The sequence below is a fragment of the Cervus elaphus genome, chromosome 14 (assembly GCF_910594005.1).
Source record: "Cervus elaphus chromosome 14, mCerEla1.1, whole genome shotgun sequence".
Classification (NCBI taxonomy): domain Eukaryota; kingdom Metazoa; phylum Chordata; class Mammalia; order Artiodactyla; family Cervidae; genus Cervus; species Cervus elaphus.
This window is the reverse complement of record NC_057828.1, coordinates 53,327,609-53,345,649: the sequence shown is the minus strand read 5'-3', so window position 1 is coordinate 53,345,649 and position 18,041 is coordinate 53,327,609. Positions and strand designations below refer to the sequence as shown.

Here is an 18,041-nt window from a genome sequence, read left to right as displayed (position 1 = left end):
CCAAGTTTGCTTTCAGTGCCTGGGAACCCTGCTGGACAGGCACCTCCCCCGGTCCACCGAAGTACACACACAGAGGGCCATCCATAATGGGATGAGCCATGGGAGGGGGCAGGGCTGTACTGGACAGGGAGTTTGGGCCCAGGACTGTCTCCCATAGTCTGTGGGCAAGAGGCCTGGAGCTGGTTGGATTTAAACACCCTCTGTCCCAGTATCCTCAGTCTCCTCTCCTCAAGCCCCAAGACCTGCCATGTCTCACCTGCCATGTCTCTTTGCTTTCACACATGCACTGCGCCTCCCCACAGCCTTCTACGTGGGCCCCACACCTACATTCTGAACTCATTCTGAACTCATCACACATTTGGGAACAGCTACCCTCCCCCCACCGCCATGACCATCGTCATTCCTCCTAGGCACACACACTGCACATTCTTGGCCACAGGCAGGGCTCAGGGCATCAGCTCCATCCTCCAACCTACCCAAGGGTGGGGAGAGAGTTAAATATACCCGATCTAACCAGAGGCTATAAAAAGCCACTGCCACCTCCAGCATTGCATGTTGTGAGGGGGGCCTTGGGCAAGCAAGGAGTGAGGCTCCTGCAGGAGGCCAAGCCCCAGAGGTGACCCTTAAGGGCCACGCTGCCTGCAGGTCTCTGGGCACTCCACCTGCCCTAAGAAGGGGCAATTTACATGTTGAGGATCAAAGTGTTGGAGGATGAGGAACCTAGTGGTCATACAGAAGCAAATGTCCTTGGCCCAGAGGTTGGGACCTTGAGTGATGTCTGGCTGAACCAGGGTGACCAGAGGGAGAGTGAGGCTTGAGCCCAAGGGCACAGACAGAGCAGTTGAGAAGGGAGCCTGTGGTACAGTGAGGTGACCAGGTCCTCAGCCATGGGGGCAGGACCCTGGGAAGGTCTAGTTGAAGCCAAATAAAGCAGCCAGCCAGCCAGAGGAAGTGCCCATGGATTTGGCCTGGGGATCCCCAGGGCCTTGGGCAAGAGAGGGCTGAAGGTAAAAGGAAGTGCTAAGGGGAGAGGAGATGGTTGAGATGGAAAGTGAAAAGAGGGGTCAGAGTGGACACAGTATTGAGCCTGGACAGAGGAGTGGCCGACGTGCTGGCAGCTCTTACAGCTGTGGTCCTCGATGGGTTGACCCCTACACAGTGGCATCCTGGGCCTCTGCAAGCCTTTGCAGGTATTGGCCTATTTAGCCTCACAACAACCCGGGGAGGGGGTAGGTTCTATTGTCTCCATCCCTGGGAGGAGATCCTGAGGTTTGGCCAGGTGATAACTTACCTGCAGTCACATGGCTGGTGAATCTTGGTTCCAGGATCCAATGAAGGATCTGGGTGGTTGCCCATAAGAGGTAGGATTAGGACAGGGGTGTTGCAGGGACTTCAGGCTGGGATATCCACGCTGACCCCACCCTTGCCTCCAGCCCCTGTTCACTCAGCCTGTGTAGGGTGGGGGCAGGGACTCCCAGACAGATACACAGGAGCCCAGGTGGGCTGTTGCTGTGGTGACAGCTCCAGTTCCCTATGTGGCTCCACCCTCCTCGGAATTGAGGGTACTTCCTCTTGCCCCACTTCCTGAGCCCCCTGGGAGGTGACGAGGGGATGCACCCCTGCTCTCCATAACTTATTAATGATAACTGGACCCAATTAAACATTTATTAGATCCAGACAGCTGCAACCGGTAATGGGCCTACCCTGCCCATCGGCAGGGGTCCTGAGGATTTCACCTGCCCCTGCCCTGACACTATGCTCTGGAGGGATTGTCCTGACAGCTTTGCATCTCAGTGAGAGGATGTACACTGGCAACACTACAAAGTCAGGAATTAAAATGTTTAAAGAGGGGTTTCCAGGTGGTCCAGTAGTTAAGACTCTGAACTCCCAAAGCAGGTGGCACGGGTTTGATCCCTGGTTAGGGAACTAAGATCCTGCATCCTGCACAGCCAAAAAAAAAGTGATAAAATGTTTACAGAAGAGAACAGGTCTGCAAAGCCCTGTGTAGGCTTGGGTCCCTGAGGAGGTCATGCTGAGTGTGATATGGGGTGGCAGGACTTGAGGTGGGGGCTCAGGAGGACAGGTGGGGAAGGATGAGGTGGGTGGGTATGAGGGGCCCCAGGGAAAGATTGCAGCTATGAGGCCTAGGAGGGTGGGCGGGCCAGGAGCCACAGCAGAGCATGCCCCTGGGGAATGCTGGCTGGGGGGCATGGAAGATGGGGAAGTGGGCAGAGAAGGGCTCAAGTGGGGACAGGCCTGAGGAGAGGGGGAGGCCTCCCAAGAAGCAGGAGGAGGAAGGAGTGAGAAGAGTTGAGGAGCCCTGGAGCAGGCAGGGCACTGGGTCCTGGGCCAGGGTGGAGCATGCCACTGACCTCAGATACCCCCACCGCCTGTCCTACAGCTGTGTGACCTCAGGCCTGACTCTGAAAGGCAGGGAAGGTAGTCCCTGGGGAAGTGACAGGGGCCAGGTGTGGGAGTGGTCACTGGAGTAGCTCCTAGGGATGGGGTGGGGAGAGCTAGGCTCTGAGGAGTAGGTCAGTCAGATGAGGGGCTTCAATTCTGATGAGAAGGTGCTGATTCCCTGTAACAGAGTTGGTCTGGGGGCTGTCTGCTCTCTGTGTGGGGACTGGGTCAGGAGCAGATGTGATGCCCTTCCACAGCTGAGCAGAGAAGGCTCTGGTGGGGGAGCTCTGCGGGGCGGGGGAGGGGGGATTGTTGAGAAGGGGAGGCTTGAGGCCCTGGCCACGATGGGCACACCTGGGTTCCTGTGAGCACCAGCACGAACATGGGTGGGCACGCATATGCAAGGTCTGGGCAGGTATGCAGACATTGGTCCGTGTGCGTGATGACCAGAGGCCTGGAGGTGGCAGAGGCTGGGCCCTGACCCACCCCATTGCATCTTCCACCCCACACGCAGCGTGCCGAGGAATGCTGTGTGGCTTCGGCGCCGTCTGCGAGCCCAGCGCAGACGAGCCGGGCCGAGCCTCCTGCGTGTGCAAGAAGAGCGCCTGCCCCAGCGTGGTGGCACCCGTGTGCGGCTCGGATGCCTCCACCTACAGCAACGAGTGTGAGCTGCAGCGGGCGCAGTGCAGCCAGCAGAGGCGCATCCGCCTGCTGCGCCGCGGGCCCTGCGGTGAGTGGGCGGGGCCCTGCGGTGAGGGAATGTGGGGGCGGGTCCCGCGGTGAGGGGAATGTGAGGGGCGGGGCCTGTCGGGATGGGGTTGGGAAGGGCTGGGCGGGGCCTGTGATGAGCGGGTATGCGGAGGGCCGCTGGCCAATGTAAGGAGTGCCGCTGGTCCACCTTGCTCTGCCCACAGGGACCCGGGACCCCTGCTCCAATGTCACCTGCAGCTTTGGCAGCACCTGTGTGCCCTCTGCGGATGGACTGACAGCCACGTGCCTGTGCCCTGCCACGTGCCTGGGGGCCCCGAAAGGCCCTGTGTGCGGCAGTGACGGCAGTGACTACCTCAGCGAGTGCCAGCTCTTGCGCCAAGCCTGTGCCCACCAAGAGAACGTCTTCAAGAAGTTCGATGGTCCTTGCGGTGAGCAGTGCCCTGCGCGTGTAGCCCGACCTCCCTCAGGGTATACACACAACCGGCAGTGCCCTGACCTCCGTCTTCCTGCCCCCAGACCCCTGCCAGGGCTCCCTCAGTGACCTGAGCCGTACCTGCCGTGTGAACCCGCGCACGCGGCAGCCGGAGATGCTCCTGCGACCAGAGAGCTGCCCTCCGCGTAGGACACCTGTGTGTGGGGACGATGGGGTTACCTACGATAATGACTGCGTCATGGGCCGAACAGGGGCTGCTCGAGGCCTCCTCCTCCAGAAAGTGCGCTCTGGCCAGTGCCAACCTCGAGGTGGGCGGCTCCTGGGGGAGGGCCCCTTCCTGGGACTCTGCATGACCCAGGGCCCTGCTCGTCCCCACCTTCCCCTCAGGTCCCCTGGGTCCCCAGTCTTCACCCCGTGTGCCCATGGAGCCCCTACCCATCCCAGGGAGGTCTGGTATGGTTCTCTTACTCTTCTGATCTCCCTGCTCCCCCAGACCAGTGCCTGGAGCCGTGCAGATTCAATGCTGTCTGCCTATCCCGCCGAGGCCGCCCCCGCTGTTCCTGCGACCGCGTCGTCTGTGACGGGGCCTACAGACCCGTATGTGCCCATGATGGGCACACGTATGACAATGACTGCTGGCGCCAGCAGGCCGAGTGTCAGCAGCAGCGTAGCATCCCTGCGAAGCACCAGGGCCTGTGTGGTGAGCATGCGGGCGGGCTCCATGCCGGGAGCAGGCTGGTCCGTTGGTCCACGCTGCCTGTCATCACATGCCATCTCCATGCCGAATCATGCTCCTCCTGGGCTTGTGGGAGAGGGCTGGTCACTCTGAGGAGGGCTGGCAGGGTTTTTGTCTGTTGGCGGACTCTGGGGGGTGGGATTTGTCAGGAAGTTGGCTGCAGCACCTGGGGGGATGTTGGGTCCAAGGCTGGTGTCTGTGGGCGGGCTCCTTGGCACCTGCCTGGCAGCTCTCAGGTCTTCTGGGTCCCACGCTCTTGGGACACACAGCCACCTTAGAGGCAGAGTCTCAGCGGAGCTTCAGTGGGCCAGGAATGGGCAGAGACAGCGTGTCCTGCGTGCACTGGGGCTCTGCCCACCTCTCACTCTGTCCCCGTCAGTTGGTCTGTCCATCTTTCTGGTCTCTCTCTCTGCGTCTGTATCCTCTCCTCTGCCCTCCCTTCCCTCTTGGCTCCACCTCTTGTGTCTTCCAGCCTGACCTGCTGGCAGGATGAGGTACCGCGCCTGCCGCCAGGAGCCCACAGCCCGAGGTCTGCCCCCCGCGCGGCAGGGGGGGGGTGGCTCGCTGCTGCCTGGCCTTGTGGTCCTCAGAGCAAGTGGACAGACACCTCCTCCCCCGTGTGGCCCTGGGTGTGGCTCTGGGTTGCAGACTCCTCCACCCACAGAGAGACTCCCCCCTGCACATGCATGGGTCCCAGGGCTGTGTCAAGGGTCAGTGGCCTAAGCAGGCTGGTAAACCTGGCCCTCCAATACCCCACTGAGGTCAGTCAAGAAATTCCTGTGCTAGAGGGCAGCCCCATCCCACACTCGTACAGGGGCCCAGGGCCGTTTCGGTCTGTGTCCCTGTCCATGTCTTTCCTGTGTCTGTCCCTTTCTCTGCTGTGTCCTGTGCATCTGGTCCTTCTCCTGGTCCACTCTTCCTCCACCATCCCCACCCTGGGTGGGGGTCTGCTGCGTGGGGCTAGGGGCTTTGTGCATTGCCTAGGAGAGCAGGTGGAGACCTTGCTGAGTGTCCATGTTCTCCCCAGACCAGCCCCCATCCCCATGCCGCGGGGTGCAGTGTCCATTTGGGGCGACATGTGCTGTGAAGAATGGGGAAGCTGAGTGTGCGTGTCGGCAGGCGTGTTCAGGCGTCTATGACCCTGTGTGTGGCAGTGATGGCATCACATATGGCAGTGCGTGTGAACTGGAAGCTACAGCCTGTGCCCTTGGGCGGGAGATCCGAGTGGCTCGCCGAGGACCCTGTGGTCAGTGATGGATAAGTGGGCCTGGTTGTGGGGAGGCCATCCCTGTCACCATGGTGATGGAGTCTTCTCCCCAGACCGCTGTGGGCAGTGCCGCTTTGGAGCCCTGTGTGAAGCTGAGACCGGGCGCTGTGTGTGCCCCTCTGAATGCGTGGCCTCAGCCCAGCCTGTGTGTGGCTCTGATGGGCACACGTATGCCAGTGAATGTGAACTACACGTCCATGCCTGCACACACCAGATCAGTCTGCATGTGGCCTCGGCTGGTCCCTGCCGTGAGTGGAGCTGGGTACACCTGGTGGGTATGGTCCCGTGCCTCTTTCACCCGGTATCCACTGACCCCCTTCCGGCTCCACCCTCTCTAGAGACCTGTGGAGACACAGTGTGCGCCTTTGGGGCTGTGTGCTCGGCTGGGCGGTGTGTATGTCCCCGGTGTGAGCGCCCTCCGCCTGGCCCCGTGTGTGGCAGCGATGGCGTGACCTACGGCAGTTCATGCGAGCTCCGGGAGGCTGCCTGTCAGCAGCAGACACAGATCGAGGAGGCCCGGGCTGGGCCGTGTGAGCAGGGTATGCTGGTGGGGAGCTGGGGTGGGCTACTGGGCACCAGCCTCGGCTGGGACCCCAAGGTGATGTGGCCTCCTCCCTATAGCCGAGTGCGGCTCCGGAGGCTCAGGCTCAGGAGAGGACGGTGAGTGTGAGCCTGAGCTGTGCCGGCAGCGAGGTGGCATCTGGGATGAGGACTCGGAGGATGGGCCGTGCGTCTGTGGCTTCAGCTGCCAGGGCGTGCTGAGGAGCCCGGTGAGCATCCCCCCCAACCTGGCTCTGATTGGGCAGCGAGGCAGGGGCTGTGGCCGCCCACACCTGCCCTGATGCCGTTCCCCCAGGTGTGCGGCTCGGATGGAGTCACCTATCACACGGAGTGTGAGCTGAGGAAGGCCAGGTGTGAATCATGGCCAGAGCTGCATGTCGTGGCCCAGGGAGCCTGCCGTGGTGAGTGAGCGTGTGGGCGTGTTCGGCTGCATGCGGGCACACATGCGCATGCTTAAAGGTACATGTGCCCATGGGTGTGAGGAAAGTGGGAGTCTGTGTCTTGTTCGAAGCTGTGCGTGTGCTGTGGTGGGTGTGTGTGAACATGTGTGTTGTGTTTGAAGTGTGCAGTTTTGGTGCATATCTGTATTCATGCAGCTGTAGTGTGTGGACTGCTGGTCAGCAAGTGTTCACTGAGCACCTACTGTGTGTGAGGGCAGCAGTGACCAGTGAAGCGCATCCATTAGGCACTTTCTCTTGTGGGAGGATACCGATGGTGACCAGCGGTCATATCTGTGTGCATACACAAGTGCTGCTGTGTGTGTCTGCATGCGGGGGATGTGCTGAGTGTGTGTCCTGCCACCTTGCAGAGGCTCACTAATCTGAGTGTGGCTCTGGTTGTACATGTGTACACAGGGCTTCACATCCAGGATCTGTGGTATCTCATGTATTGTAGGTCCTTTGCACATAGACATTCTCCTTCTTGTATGTTGTATGAGGTTCTCACCTGTGACCCGAGCTGCAGTCCAGAGGCCTCAGTGGGAAGTGGCATCAGGAGGGCTGAGTGGTGATGGCTGGGGAGCTTGAGGCGGAGTGGTCACACCCAGGTTGGGCATCTAGTCCTGCCTGGCACCTAAACCCCTTCCCTCCCTGCAGGCCTCAGTTTGGCCCCGTTGCCACCTGCGATTCCCCTGCACTGTGCTCAGACCCCCTACGGTTGCTGCCAGGACAACATCACTGTTGCCAGGGGTGTGGGCCTGGCTGGCTGCCCCAGTGAGTACCTGAGCTCAGCCCTGACCTGCAGTCGCGCAGAGCCATGTGACTACAGTGACCCTGTTTTGCGCTGGCCTTGCAGGCTCATGCCAGTGTAACCCCCACGGCTCCTACAGTGGCACCTGTGACCCAGTCACAGGCCAGTGCTCCTGCCGCCCGGGCGTGGGGGGCCTCAAGTGTGACCGCTGTGAACCTGGCTTCTGGAACTTCCGTGGTATCGTCACTGATGGCCGGAGCGGCTGTACCCGTGAGTGCCAGGGCCCATGGGCAGTCCCTTGCTGAATGCTCCTGCCTGTCCACCCTGTCCCTGTGTCCCTTGTCCCACCTGGCAGGGGCTAGGTCAGGCTCCAGAGCCCATGGAGAAGCCAGCACAGACCTCAGCCTCCTCCCCCTGCCTTCCAGCCTGCAGCTGTGACCCCCAGGGCGCTGTGCGGGACGACTGTGAGCAGATGACTGGGCTCTGTTCCTGTAAGCCTGGGGTGGCCGGGCCTAAATGTGGGCAGTGTCCAGATGGCCGTGCCCTGGGCCCTGCTGGCTGTGAAACAGGTTAGGACCAGATCTGGCACTGCCCCAGGCCCCTCTGCTGGGGGGTAGATCTGTCGTAGGGATGGGGCCTCCTGAGCCAGCGGACTCTCCCGTGTCTGTGCTTCAGACTCTTCGCCACCCACGACCTGTGCTGAGATGCTTTGTGAGTTTGGGGCATCCTGTGTGGAGGAGGCTGGCTCTGCCCACTGCGTGTGCCCAACACCCACCTGTCCAGGGGCTGATGCTACCAAGGTGAGGGATGGGGAATGTGGAGGGTAGCAGGAGTGGGGTGGGCCCTACGCTCTGCATCTTTGCCCTGTGCCTCAGGTCTGCGGGTCAGATGGAGTCACTTATGGTAATGAGTGCCAGCTGAGGACCATTGCCTGCCGCCAGGGCTTGGAGATCTCTATCCAGAGCTTCGGCCCCTGTCAGGGTGAGGCCTTACCCACTGCCTCAGACTGACCTGGAAGGCTTGACTGTGCTCTGACCCTGGGCCCTGACACCTGGGTTCTCCTCTCCTCGCAGAAGGCATCACTTCTGGTCCCCGTCTGACATCCGCATCTGTGGCCCCCTCAGCACTTGACCTGAACAAGGCACCATTGCCGCCCCCCAGCGCCTTGCCCCTGGCTCCTAGCAGTACCCGCCACAGCCAGCCCCCTTCTCGAGCCTCATCACAACCTTGGACCATGGCCAGCATCCCCAGGACCACTGCAAGGCCAGTGCTGACCATGCCTCCCATGGCCCCCTCCCCGGCAGCCAGCCTCGTCACCTCTGCCTTTGGTGAATCTGGCAGCGCTGATGGGAGCGGTGACGAGGAGCTGAGCGGTGACTTGGAGGCCAGTGGGGCTGGCTCAGGAGGTGAGCATGGGCTCAGGGACCTGAGGGCAGGGCCCAGGAGGGCTGCACCTGCAGCTGGGCTCAGACAGTACTTCCCCAGGACTTGAGTCCCCGGAAAGAGACAGTGCTGGGACCCCTGGGCCACCCATGGAAAGGGCGTCCTGCTACAACTCGCCTATGGGCTGCTGCTCAGATGGCAAGACACCCTCCCTGGATGCAGAGGGCTCTAACTGTCCTGGTAAGTAGGGGGCCGGGGGCCAGGGTGGAGTGTGAGGCGTGGCCTAGCCACGGCTAGAGACGCCACCTCTCCTCCCAGGCCACAGGCCTGCCCAGCAGGTGGGCACCTAGGGTTTGTGGTCTTCTGGGTTTATTAATAGCACACATGTGCCAGTGGTCCTGGGGATCCAGCACAAGCACGTATATGTGTGTTCTCGGGCCCTGCACACTCGTGGGTGCCTAGGACCCCATGGCTAACGTGTTTTTCCTATTGCAAGCCAGCCTGGGGCACTGCTCCAAGGAGTCTGCCTGGTAACTGAAGCCAGCCCTGCCCTGGGGTCCCCACTAACCTCATGACCATCTGACTAACCGCCACCTGCCCTGCACCCTGTGTGGCTTGCTGCTGGGGCCTATGCCCATGGCTGGTTCAGAAGCCAGGCAGGTGCCAGGCAGGACCTCACTGGCCCCTCCTCTGCAGCCACCAAGGCGTTCCAGGGTGTGCTGGAGCTTGAGGGGGTCGAGGGGCAAGAACTGTTCTACACGCCGGAGATGGCGGACCCCAAGTCTGAGCTGTTTGGGGAGACTGCCAGGAGTATTGAGAGCGCAGTAAGTGTGGGGCTGGGGCCGCAGTCCTGCCAAGCCACCAGCCTTTCTCCAGGACAGACCAAGAGAAGCGCTGGGGGGTGGGCCCCCAGCTCCAGCCCAGGCAGCCTCCCAGAGCCTAACTCACTCCCCACCAATAGCTGGATGACCTCTTCCGGAACTCGGACGTTAAGAAGGACTTCCGAAGTGTCCGCCTACGGGACTTGGGGCCAGGCAGCTCGGTCCGGGCCATTGTGGAAGTACACTTTGACCCCAGTGAGCCCCCGCCCTGGTCCCCCTGGGGGGTGGAGGGGCACCCTCGGCTCCACCATGCTCAGGGTTGCTCCTCCCCAGCCACAGCCTTCAGGGCGTCCGACGTGGGCCGGGCCCTGCTCCGGCAGCTCCAGGTGTCCAGGCGCAGGTCCCTGGGCGTGAGGCGGCCTCTGCAGGAACACGTGCGGTTCATGGACTTCGGTGAGTGCCTGGTCCAGCACTGCCATGGCTTGTTCCCACCCCCTGCCCCCCCTGCCCTTGGGGCCCCTGCTCCTTGTGGATCTTAATGGTGTCCTCACCCCTCAGATTGTCCCCACCTTCCTGTCCCCCCCACCCCTGCACTGCCCTGGGGACCTTTCTCTTTCTGCGTCCTGATGACATCCCCTTCCCAGACTGGTTTCCTGCATTCTTCACGGGAGCCACCCCGGCTGCAGCCACAGCCAGAGCCACCACGGTGGCCCGCCTGCCACCTTCAGCTGCAACCCCTCGGGCCCACTATCCCAGTCACACAAGCCGGCCCGTCAGCAGGACCACACCTCCCCCAACCACGCGCCAGCCCCCCACCACTGCCCCTAGTCGTGTGCCTGGACGCCGTCCCCTGCCCCCAGGCACCCAGCAGCCCCGAAGGCCCTGTGACTCCCAGCCCTGCCTCCATGGGGGGACCTGCCAGGACCAGGGCTCGGGCGCAGACTTCACTTGCAGCTGCCCAGCAGGCACGGGGGGTGCCGTCTGTGAGAAGGGTAAGGTCTTCCATGCCAGAGAGGGGCAGGGAGGCAGAGGGGGCCAGGGTGGGGTGAGGGGCGGGTTGGACTTTGTGGCCCCCATGCCCTCCACTGGCCCCTCCCTGTCTCCTGTAGCCCTGCACCCCTCCGTGCCAGCCTTCGGGGGCCACTCCTTCCTGGCCTTCCCCACCCTCCGTGCCTACCACACCCTGCGCCTGGCGCTCGAGTTCCGGGCACTGGAGCCCCAGGGGCTGCTGCTCTACAACGGCAATGCCCGGGGCAAGGACTTCCTGGGACTGGCGCTGCTGGGAGGCCGTGTGCAGTTCAGGTGGGTGGTGGGTGGTGGGGGTCAGGGATGGGTGTGAGGGGCAGGGGACAAGGCCAGGCAGTGGTCCTGGCTCTGTTTGGCTGTCCTGAATGCCTGCTCCTGCCCCAGGTTCGACACAGGCTCAGGGCCCGCGGTGCTGACCAGCTCCGTGCCCGTGCAGCCCGGCCGGTGGCATCGCCTGGAGCTGTCTCGGCACTGGCGCCAAGGCACTCTCTCTGTGGACGGTGAGACTCCTGTTCTGGGCCAGAGCCCCAGTGGCACTGACGGTCTCAACCTGGACACTGACCTTTTCGTGGGTGGCGTCCCTGAGGATCAGGCTTCCACGTGAGCATGGAGGAGGGTGGGGTGGCCCCAACCACAGACCCCCCCCACCTTGGCTCTGATACCCAACTCTTGAGGGTGGCATCCAGTAGGTCCAAGCTCCCTGTGGGATAACACAGGGGTGGAAGGATGGGCGTGGACAATCGCTGTGACCTGGCCTCAGCCCCAACCCTTGACAGTGACCCTGATTCTGTCCTGATCCTGAGGACCCAGCTGCAGTGTGACCACCAAGGAGGGGCTGGGCTGGCCTTGACCTTCAGTCCCATCACTTGACTCTCAGCTCAGCCCCCTCCTGATTCTATCCTGTTTGTGGGACTACCCATCTTGTGAGCACCAGGGTAGGGGGTGAGGATGGGGAGCAGCCCAGACTCGCGGTCCCAACTGCGTGAGGAACGCCAGTGTCACAGTTGGCTGTGAGAGAGGATGCCTCTGGTCTCTGACCCCTGACCCTCATCTTGGTGGCAGGGTGCTAGAGCGGACCTCTGTCAGCGTCGGTCTCAGGGGCTGTATCCGCTTGCTGGACGTCAACAATCAGCGGCTGGAGCTGAGCAGCTGGCCGGAGTCTGCGACTCGAAGCTCCAGAGTGGGCGAGTGTGGGGACCACCCCTGTCTGCCTAACCCCTGCTTCGGAGGGGCCCCGTGCCAGGCCCTGGAGGCGGGCAGGTTCCACTGTCAGTGCCCACCTGGCCACTTTGGTAAGGGCAAGATAGGGCTGGGTGCTGGGGGACTGTGTCTGTGGGCAGGGCTCGGGCCTCCTGGAACCCATCCTGCCTCCATTCAGGCCCGACCTGTGCCGACGAGAAGGACCCTTGTCAGCCGAACCCCTGCCATGGAGCAGCCCCCTGCCGCGTGTTGCCCCAGGGAGAGGCCAAGTGCGAGTGCCCCCATGGCCGGGAGGGCAGCCTCTGCCAGACAGGTGGGGGCAGTGGTGCTCAGGGCAGGGAGGGTGGGACGTGAGGGGGCTCCAGGAGTCACAGCCTAGAAACCTGTGTGACCCTCTCCTGTCCTCACAGTCTCAGAGCCGGAGGACAACCAGCCCTTCCTGGCTGACTTCAGCAGCTTCTCCTACCTGGAACTGAAAGGCCTGCACACCTTTGAGCGGGACCTGGGGTCAGTGGGCAGAGGGGTAGGAGAGGGGAAGCAGCGCCCAATCCCCATCCAGCTGTGAAGTGAGGGCATCAGGTCACCCGCCTGCCCTCCCGTGGCCCCAGGGAGAAGATGGCGCTGGAGGTGGTATTCCTGGCTCGGAGCCCCAGCGGCCTGCTCCTCTATAATGGACAGAAGACAGATGGCAAGGGCGACTTTGTGTCCCTGGCACTGCACAATGGCCTCCTGGAGTTCCGCTACGACCTGGGCAAGGGGGCAGCGGTCATCAGGTGGGCGGGGGGGTGTTGCTGCAGGGGGCTGGACTGGGCCGGTGCTCAGTGTTCCTGGGGCCCCTGGCGGGTAGACCATCAGAGCCCACAGTCTGTTCATGCACCTATTCTTCTCCAGGAGCAAGGAGCCGGTGGCCCTGGGTGCCTGGACCAGGGTCTCCCTGGAGCGAAATGGACGCAAAGGAGCCATGCGGGTTGGCGATGGGCCCCGCGTGCTGGGGGAGTCCCCGGTGAGTCAGCGTCTCCTGGGCCGCCCCGCTGCTCCCCGCCTGCCCCCTCCTCCCGGGAGGCGTGCAGCCCCCGCCCCACGGCTGGCGCTCACCGGACTGTTTTTTCTCCCCTCTGTCCTGGGCCTCTGTCTGTGTCTCCTCTCTGTTCCCACTGCTCTCTGGCCCTTGCTCTGCAACCCCCACCCCGCTCGCTCTCCGGATGTCAGAAATCCCGCAAGGTACCGTCTCTTCTCATCCTGCTCACCCATCTTCTGCCGCCTCCACCCCTAGAGTAGCTCCTTCCCCACTAAGCCCCCCACATCGCGGCTACATCTGTGTGGTTAACTGCCTCCACCATGCTGGAGGGCGCGGGGTGGGTCACCACCGGCGGGCAGGCCCTGCTCTGGGGCTCGCATCCTGTTCCTGCTGGTGGATGGGCTTCACCGCCCCTTACCCTGCACCTCCCCACAGGTGCCACACACCGTCCTCAACCTAAAGGAGCCGCTCTTTGTGGGAGGGGCCCCTGACTTCAGCAAGCTGGCCCGAGCAGCCGCCGTGTCCTCTGGCTTTGATGGAGCCATCCAGCTGGTATGTACAGCAAGGGTGGGGCCCTGGGGAGCCCAGGGTAGGGGGCCGGTGGGCGGCAATGCCCTGGTACAGTCTCAAGGAAGGGCCCATCCCAGAGGGGGCCTCTGTCCTCTGGGCCGGAGGACGCAGGCAGGACAGAAGCTGTCACTCCCCACCCCCCAGGTCTCCCTGAACGGCCACCAACTGCTGAGCCGTGAGCACGTGGTGCGGGCCGTGGGCGTCTCGTCCTTTGTAGACCACCCTTGTACCCAGGCCGAGGGTCAGCCTTGCCTCCATGGGGCTTCCTGTCTCCCCCGCGAGGCCTCCTATGAGTGCCTGTGTCCTGCGGGCTTCTCGGGACTGCACTGTGAGAAGGGTGAGTGCTACCCACGTGGGCCGAGGCTGGACATGGGAGGGAGCCTGCCGGAGGCTGCGCTCACCTCTCTGTCTCTCAGGCTTGATTGAGAAGTCAGCTGGGGACCTGGACGCATTGGCCTTTGATGGACGGACCTACATTGAGTACCTCAACGCTGTGACCGAGAGGTAGTATGTCTCCTGGAGCTGGGCACCCCTCAACCCTCCGTCCCATCTGCCCAGCTGCATAGGACCATATGCGTGACTCCACACCTGCCCCTGCTCTGAGCCCACCTCTGCTCCTCTTCCACCCTCCTTCCTTCTCACTGTCTCTGTCTCTTTGTTTCCAAGCGAACTGACCAATGAGATTCCAGCGTAAGTAGCCCCATCTCCACTCACCAGTAGTCCACTTCCTGGTCCTCTGCTCCTCTCCCTCCTGGCAGCACATCCCAAGGGCGAGGGCAGAACTTCCCATCCCCAGTGGAGGAGGATGGGGGTTTGTGGGGTGCTGCATGGGGCTCAGTTTCCTAGCTTGGAAGTAGGGAATCACCCTTTCTGAGATGTGTGTTGGATGCCAGTCTACCCCTCCACCCCTGCAGCCAGGCCCCTCACCACAGGGCACCAGCACCGTGTGCAAGCATGTGCACACCCACATCTGGGTGCACACATATGCAAGTGTGTCACAGTGTGCATGTGAGTCCATGCGCTCCCGTGTGTGCACACATGCACGTGTGTGGGGGCCCATCCAGGGCTCTCTCCCAGCCAGGGGCCCTCGGTCACTATTCTTGCCACCCATGTCAGAGCTTTTCCCTCTGCACCTGGCCTGGGCCGTGCCCACCAGCTCTGTGTTTGCCCATGTATGTGCACGTGTGTCACTGCCAGGGCTCTGGGGTGGGTGGGGTGAATGTTTCTCCCCCATCTTCCATTGGTGAAGAGGGGGTGTGGAGAGGGCTGCCGCTGGGTCCTGCCCCACCCTGCTCTATAGCCTGTCTGCTCCGCTGCTCACCTGCCTCCCTCTCTTCCTGCTTCTAAGCCCTGAAACTCTGGATTCCGGGGCCCGTCCCAGGTGAGCAGTGGCCCCTGGCCCCTGCTGTCTGCCCACTGCCTTCCCATCTCTCCGAGCATCTCTGTCGATCTCTCCCTCTGTCTGTCCACCTCACTTCTCTGATCGCTGACCTGGCCCCACCATCTGTCTCTTGTCCCACTGGCCATGTCCACCACCTGCCCACCAAGCAGCTCTGGTGGCATCACTGCCCTTATGGCCTCTGGAGTCATACCCCTCACCTTCCTCCCTCCCCTGCCCCATCCCTACCACCTTCCCAGAGGTCCTGACCAGCTCTCTGCCCACTAGTGAGAAGGCACTCCAGAGCAACCACTTTGAGCTGAGCCTGCGCACTGAGGCCACACAGGGGCTGGTGCTGTGGAGTGGCAAGGCCACAGAGCGGGCTGACTACATCGCACTGGCCATCGTGGACGGGCGCCTGCAGCTAGCTTACGACCTGGGCTCCCAGCCCGTGGTGCTGCGCTCCACCGTACCAGTCAACACCAACCGCTGGTTGCGGGTCAGGGCACACAGGTCAGCAGGGAGCCTGGGGCCACCAAGAATAGCAGCGGGTGGTGTCTGGACTTGCCCGGCCAGGGCATGCTTAGCCACTCGTGGCCAGGGTAGGAGTTTGGTGTGTGTGTTGGGGGGAGGGGTGGTGGGTAGGGCTGGTGGTGGCCTAACCTGAAGTCACTGCCAATGAGGAGGGAGGAACAAGAGGGTACAGGAGAAGCAGCGATGGCCAAGAAACCCCTGATTTGAAAGGGGAGTCCCTGCTCTGCCCAGATGCTGGTCTGAGTCTGGCTGCCCCTCCGGCAATGCTTTTCTCATAGGAGGTCCCCTGGCCCTTGGCTACCAGATATTCTCCTGGGGTTGGTGCCGTTCCATCCTGGCCCCCAGGGTGACACTGGGTGACGGTCCCCAGGGTATGGTGTTGGGACGAAAGGGATGGGGGTCAGGATCTGGAGCCCTGACGGCCTCCCTCCACCCATGCCCCAGGAAACAGAGGGAAGGTTCCCTTCAGGTGGGCAACGAGGCCCCTGTGACTGGCTCCTCCCCGCTGGGCGCCACGCAGCTGGACACAGATGGAGCCCTGTGGCTGGGTGAGTGATTGTGGGGGAGGCCAGGGAAGGGGTAGCCAAGGGTCTCTGAGGGACAGGTTCTGCCCCCTGGGGCTGGCAATGAAGAGGGGCACTGTATCCAGGACAGTGGGCAGGCTGGCTGGGCTGGGGTTGGGGTGGGGTCCTCCCCTCCTGTCTTAGCCCCTGCTGTAGCCAGGATGGGGTGGGGCCAGAAAGCCGGAGCACACCTGCTCATCACTTGGTCCTCTCAGGGCACTGACAGCCCTCTGGTAATTCACCTAGTCATTTAGCCTTTCTGCCCACCAGCGCCCAACCTGCCCATCACTGAGTCACAACCTGGTGACCTTTCCTCTGTCTTCCTGCAGGTGGCCTGGAGAAGCTGCCCATGGGTCAGGCCCTGCCCAAAGCCTATGGCACAGGCTTCGTGGGCTGCCTGCGGGACGTGGTGGTGGGCCAGCGCCCGCTGCACCTGCTGGAGGACGCCATCACCAAGCCAGAGCTTCGGCCCTGCCCCGCCCTGTGAACCACGCTGCAGCCGCTGCCCACCCTGTTGTAATTATTTTCTATTTTTGTAAACTTGTTGCTTTTTTGATATGATTTTCTTGCCTATGTGACGGCCGGAGGGACTGCTGGCACGGCCTCCCTCCTAACCAGGCAGGCGAGCTGCAGAGACGGACTTGATGCCGAGGGACTCTCAGGGTCAGGAGGGTAACTCGGCACATGGAGGACTTGGCTCACTCAGCAGCCTTGGGATGCGACCCTCTGCCTCAGGACACTGTGTCCTGGCCTCTCAGGCGGTGCCTGCACAGTGTCCACTTGTGCTGGCCCCTGTGTTCTCCAGCCTGTTGGCAGACCTTGCATATACACGTTGCCCACATTCCCTCTGGTGAGGCCTGTCTCTCGCCAGCAAGGCGCTGTGGGGTTTGGAGGGGCCCTTCCTCTGTGTAGGCCTGGGGCCTTTCTGGATTCCAGCTGAGCCGCCCCTCCTCCCTGCCCGTGCTGGGTAGGGCCAGCCTCACCAGGGCCTGCTGAACCTGGGCCTCATGTGCCAATCCTGTGAAATAATGTCATTGTTGGGGCCATGCTAGCCCCTCCCTACAGCTGTGCCCACCCATCCCAGGGCACTGGAGAGCAGAGGCCAAGCCCAGGCCTGTTCAGGGCACCCTGGCCCATGGCTGGCCCTGCCCATCCACCCAGCCACCCTGGACGTGGCTGTGACCCCTTCCCACTGCCCAAGTCCCCGTGAGGAACCCTGAGAAGGAGCAGGGCCACTTGTGACATGGTGGACTGCTTGATTTTGGCCAGCATCCCCTCTCAAGGATGCATGTCCAGGCATGGCCACCAACCACAGAGTCTTTATGTATGGATTTTATTTGACACCTGGGGTGGTGGGGCTGTTGTCTTTCTTGTCCTGGCCCGAGGACAGCTGAGGACACCACATAGAAAACCTTCTGTCTGATTCTGGGGTGAGGAGTGGTTGTCCTTATCCAAAAGTGACCAGGAGTAGACTGGGGGTCTTACCAAGGCCAAGGGGCAGGTGCAGGGGTGGCAGAGACGGCTGTGAAGCCAGAAATGCCTTAAACTGCAATGTTAGGTCTCATCTGGTCCCGTCCCCCCAGCCGCCCACACCTCTCGTGGTGGGGGTGGCAACCCCAACCCTCCCACAGCCTCTCTCACAGCCAGGCCTGGGCTTGGTCAGGCTCAGAGGCTGGAGGGGCCTTATATGTTCTGTTACTAACTCCAACCTGTGTCTGTGTCAATCACCGTGAAATAAAGTCTGAACACTTTCAACAGGTGCTTGTGTGTTTCCACACCAATGCCACCCCCCTCAGCCCCAACTGGCCCTACGCTCTCCCACCTGGCTGGTTTCTGTCCTGAGAGCGCCATGATGCTCAGCTTCATGGTGGCGTGCAGGCTTCAACCTCCTTTAGGTGGCTCTGGATGGAGGAAGGGTGCTGGGGTGGGGGCTGCTTTTGGCAAGGAGACCCTGTGCAGTGAGTGCACACACTGTTGTACATGGGGCTGGCCAGGTAGGTCCATGAGGCCTGCACCCCAGGTAGCCTCCTTAGGGATGGCAGGTCCTGCCATGTGTGCATGTGTGTGCATGTTTGCCTACATCTGTGTGTCTGTGAGCACAGGGTGGGAAGAGGGGCTGTGAGGACAGCAGGTTGGCTATACTAAGGGTAAAAGGGGCCTGTGGCAGAGTCGGGATGGGTTGGGGGGAACCCTGGCGGGTGGGGATGGGGTGGGCCTGTGCTGGGCTGGACATGGGATGGAGAAGACAC

General features: G+C 62.2%; 1 protein-coding gene across 2 annotated transcripts in view; it reads left to right on the top strand.

The window, feature by feature from the left end:
* The window catches only part of AGRN (agrin), a 36,283-nt gene extending 18,736 nt beyond the window's left edge, over positions 1–17,547 (top strand). For both annotated transcript variants that reach the window (XM_043923394.1, XM_043923395.1), the window contains 33 exons: positions 2,918–3,133; positions 3,318–3,542; positions 3,631–3,855; positions 4,041–4,247; positions 5,311–5,529; positions 5,604–5,798; positions 5,889–6,089; positions 6,172–6,320; positions 6,407–6,512; positions 7,206–7,322; positions 7,405–7,569; positions 7,725–7,868; positions 7,975–8,099; positions 8,175–8,280; positions 8,373–8,705; positions 8,785–8,922; positions 9,379–9,506; positions 9,644–9,758; positions 9,837–9,956; positions 10,148–10,495; positions 10,613–10,805; positions 10,914–11,129; positions 11,592–11,821; positions 11,908–12,042; positions 12,140–12,236; positions 12,338–12,502; positions 12,621–12,732; positions 13,183–13,299; positions 13,462–13,654; positions 13,734–13,821; positions 14,984–15,208; positions 15,674–15,777; positions 16,122–17,547. In XM_043923394.1, coding sequence (XP_043779329.1) covers positions 2,918–3,133; positions 3,318–3,542; positions 3,631–3,855; positions 4,041–4,247; positions 5,311–5,529; positions 5,604–5,798; positions 5,889–6,089; positions 6,172–6,320; positions 6,407–6,512; positions 7,206–7,322; positions 7,405–7,569; positions 7,725–7,868; positions 7,975–8,099; positions 8,175–8,280; positions 8,373–8,705; positions 8,785–8,922; positions 9,379–9,506; positions 9,644–9,758; positions 9,837–9,956; positions 10,148–10,495; positions 10,613–10,805; positions 10,914–11,129; positions 11,592–11,821; positions 11,908–12,042; positions 12,140–12,236; positions 12,338–12,502; positions 12,621–12,732; positions 13,183–13,299; positions 13,462–13,654; positions 13,734–13,821; positions 14,984–15,208; positions 15,674–15,777; positions 16,122–16,279 — 5,615 coding nt within the window. In that variant the 3' untranslated portion in view covers positions 16,280–17,547. The remainder of the gene's footprint in view (positions 1–2,917; positions 3,134–3,317; positions 3,543–3,630; positions 3,856–4,040; positions 4,248–5,310; positions 5,530–5,603; positions 5,799–5,888; positions 6,090–6,171; positions 6,321–6,406; positions 6,513–7,205; positions 7,323–7,404; positions 7,570–7,724; positions 7,869–7,974; positions 8,100–8,174; positions 8,281–8,372; positions 8,706–8,784; positions 8,923–9,378; positions 9,507–9,643; positions 9,759–9,836; positions 9,957–10,147; positions 10,496–10,612; positions 10,806–10,913; positions 11,130–11,591; positions 11,822–11,907; positions 12,043–12,139; positions 12,237–12,337; positions 12,503–12,620; positions 12,733–13,182; positions 13,300–13,461; positions 13,655–13,733; positions 13,822–14,983; positions 15,209–15,673; positions 15,778–16,121) is intronic.
* Positions 17,548–18,041: the final 494 nt, after the last annotated feature.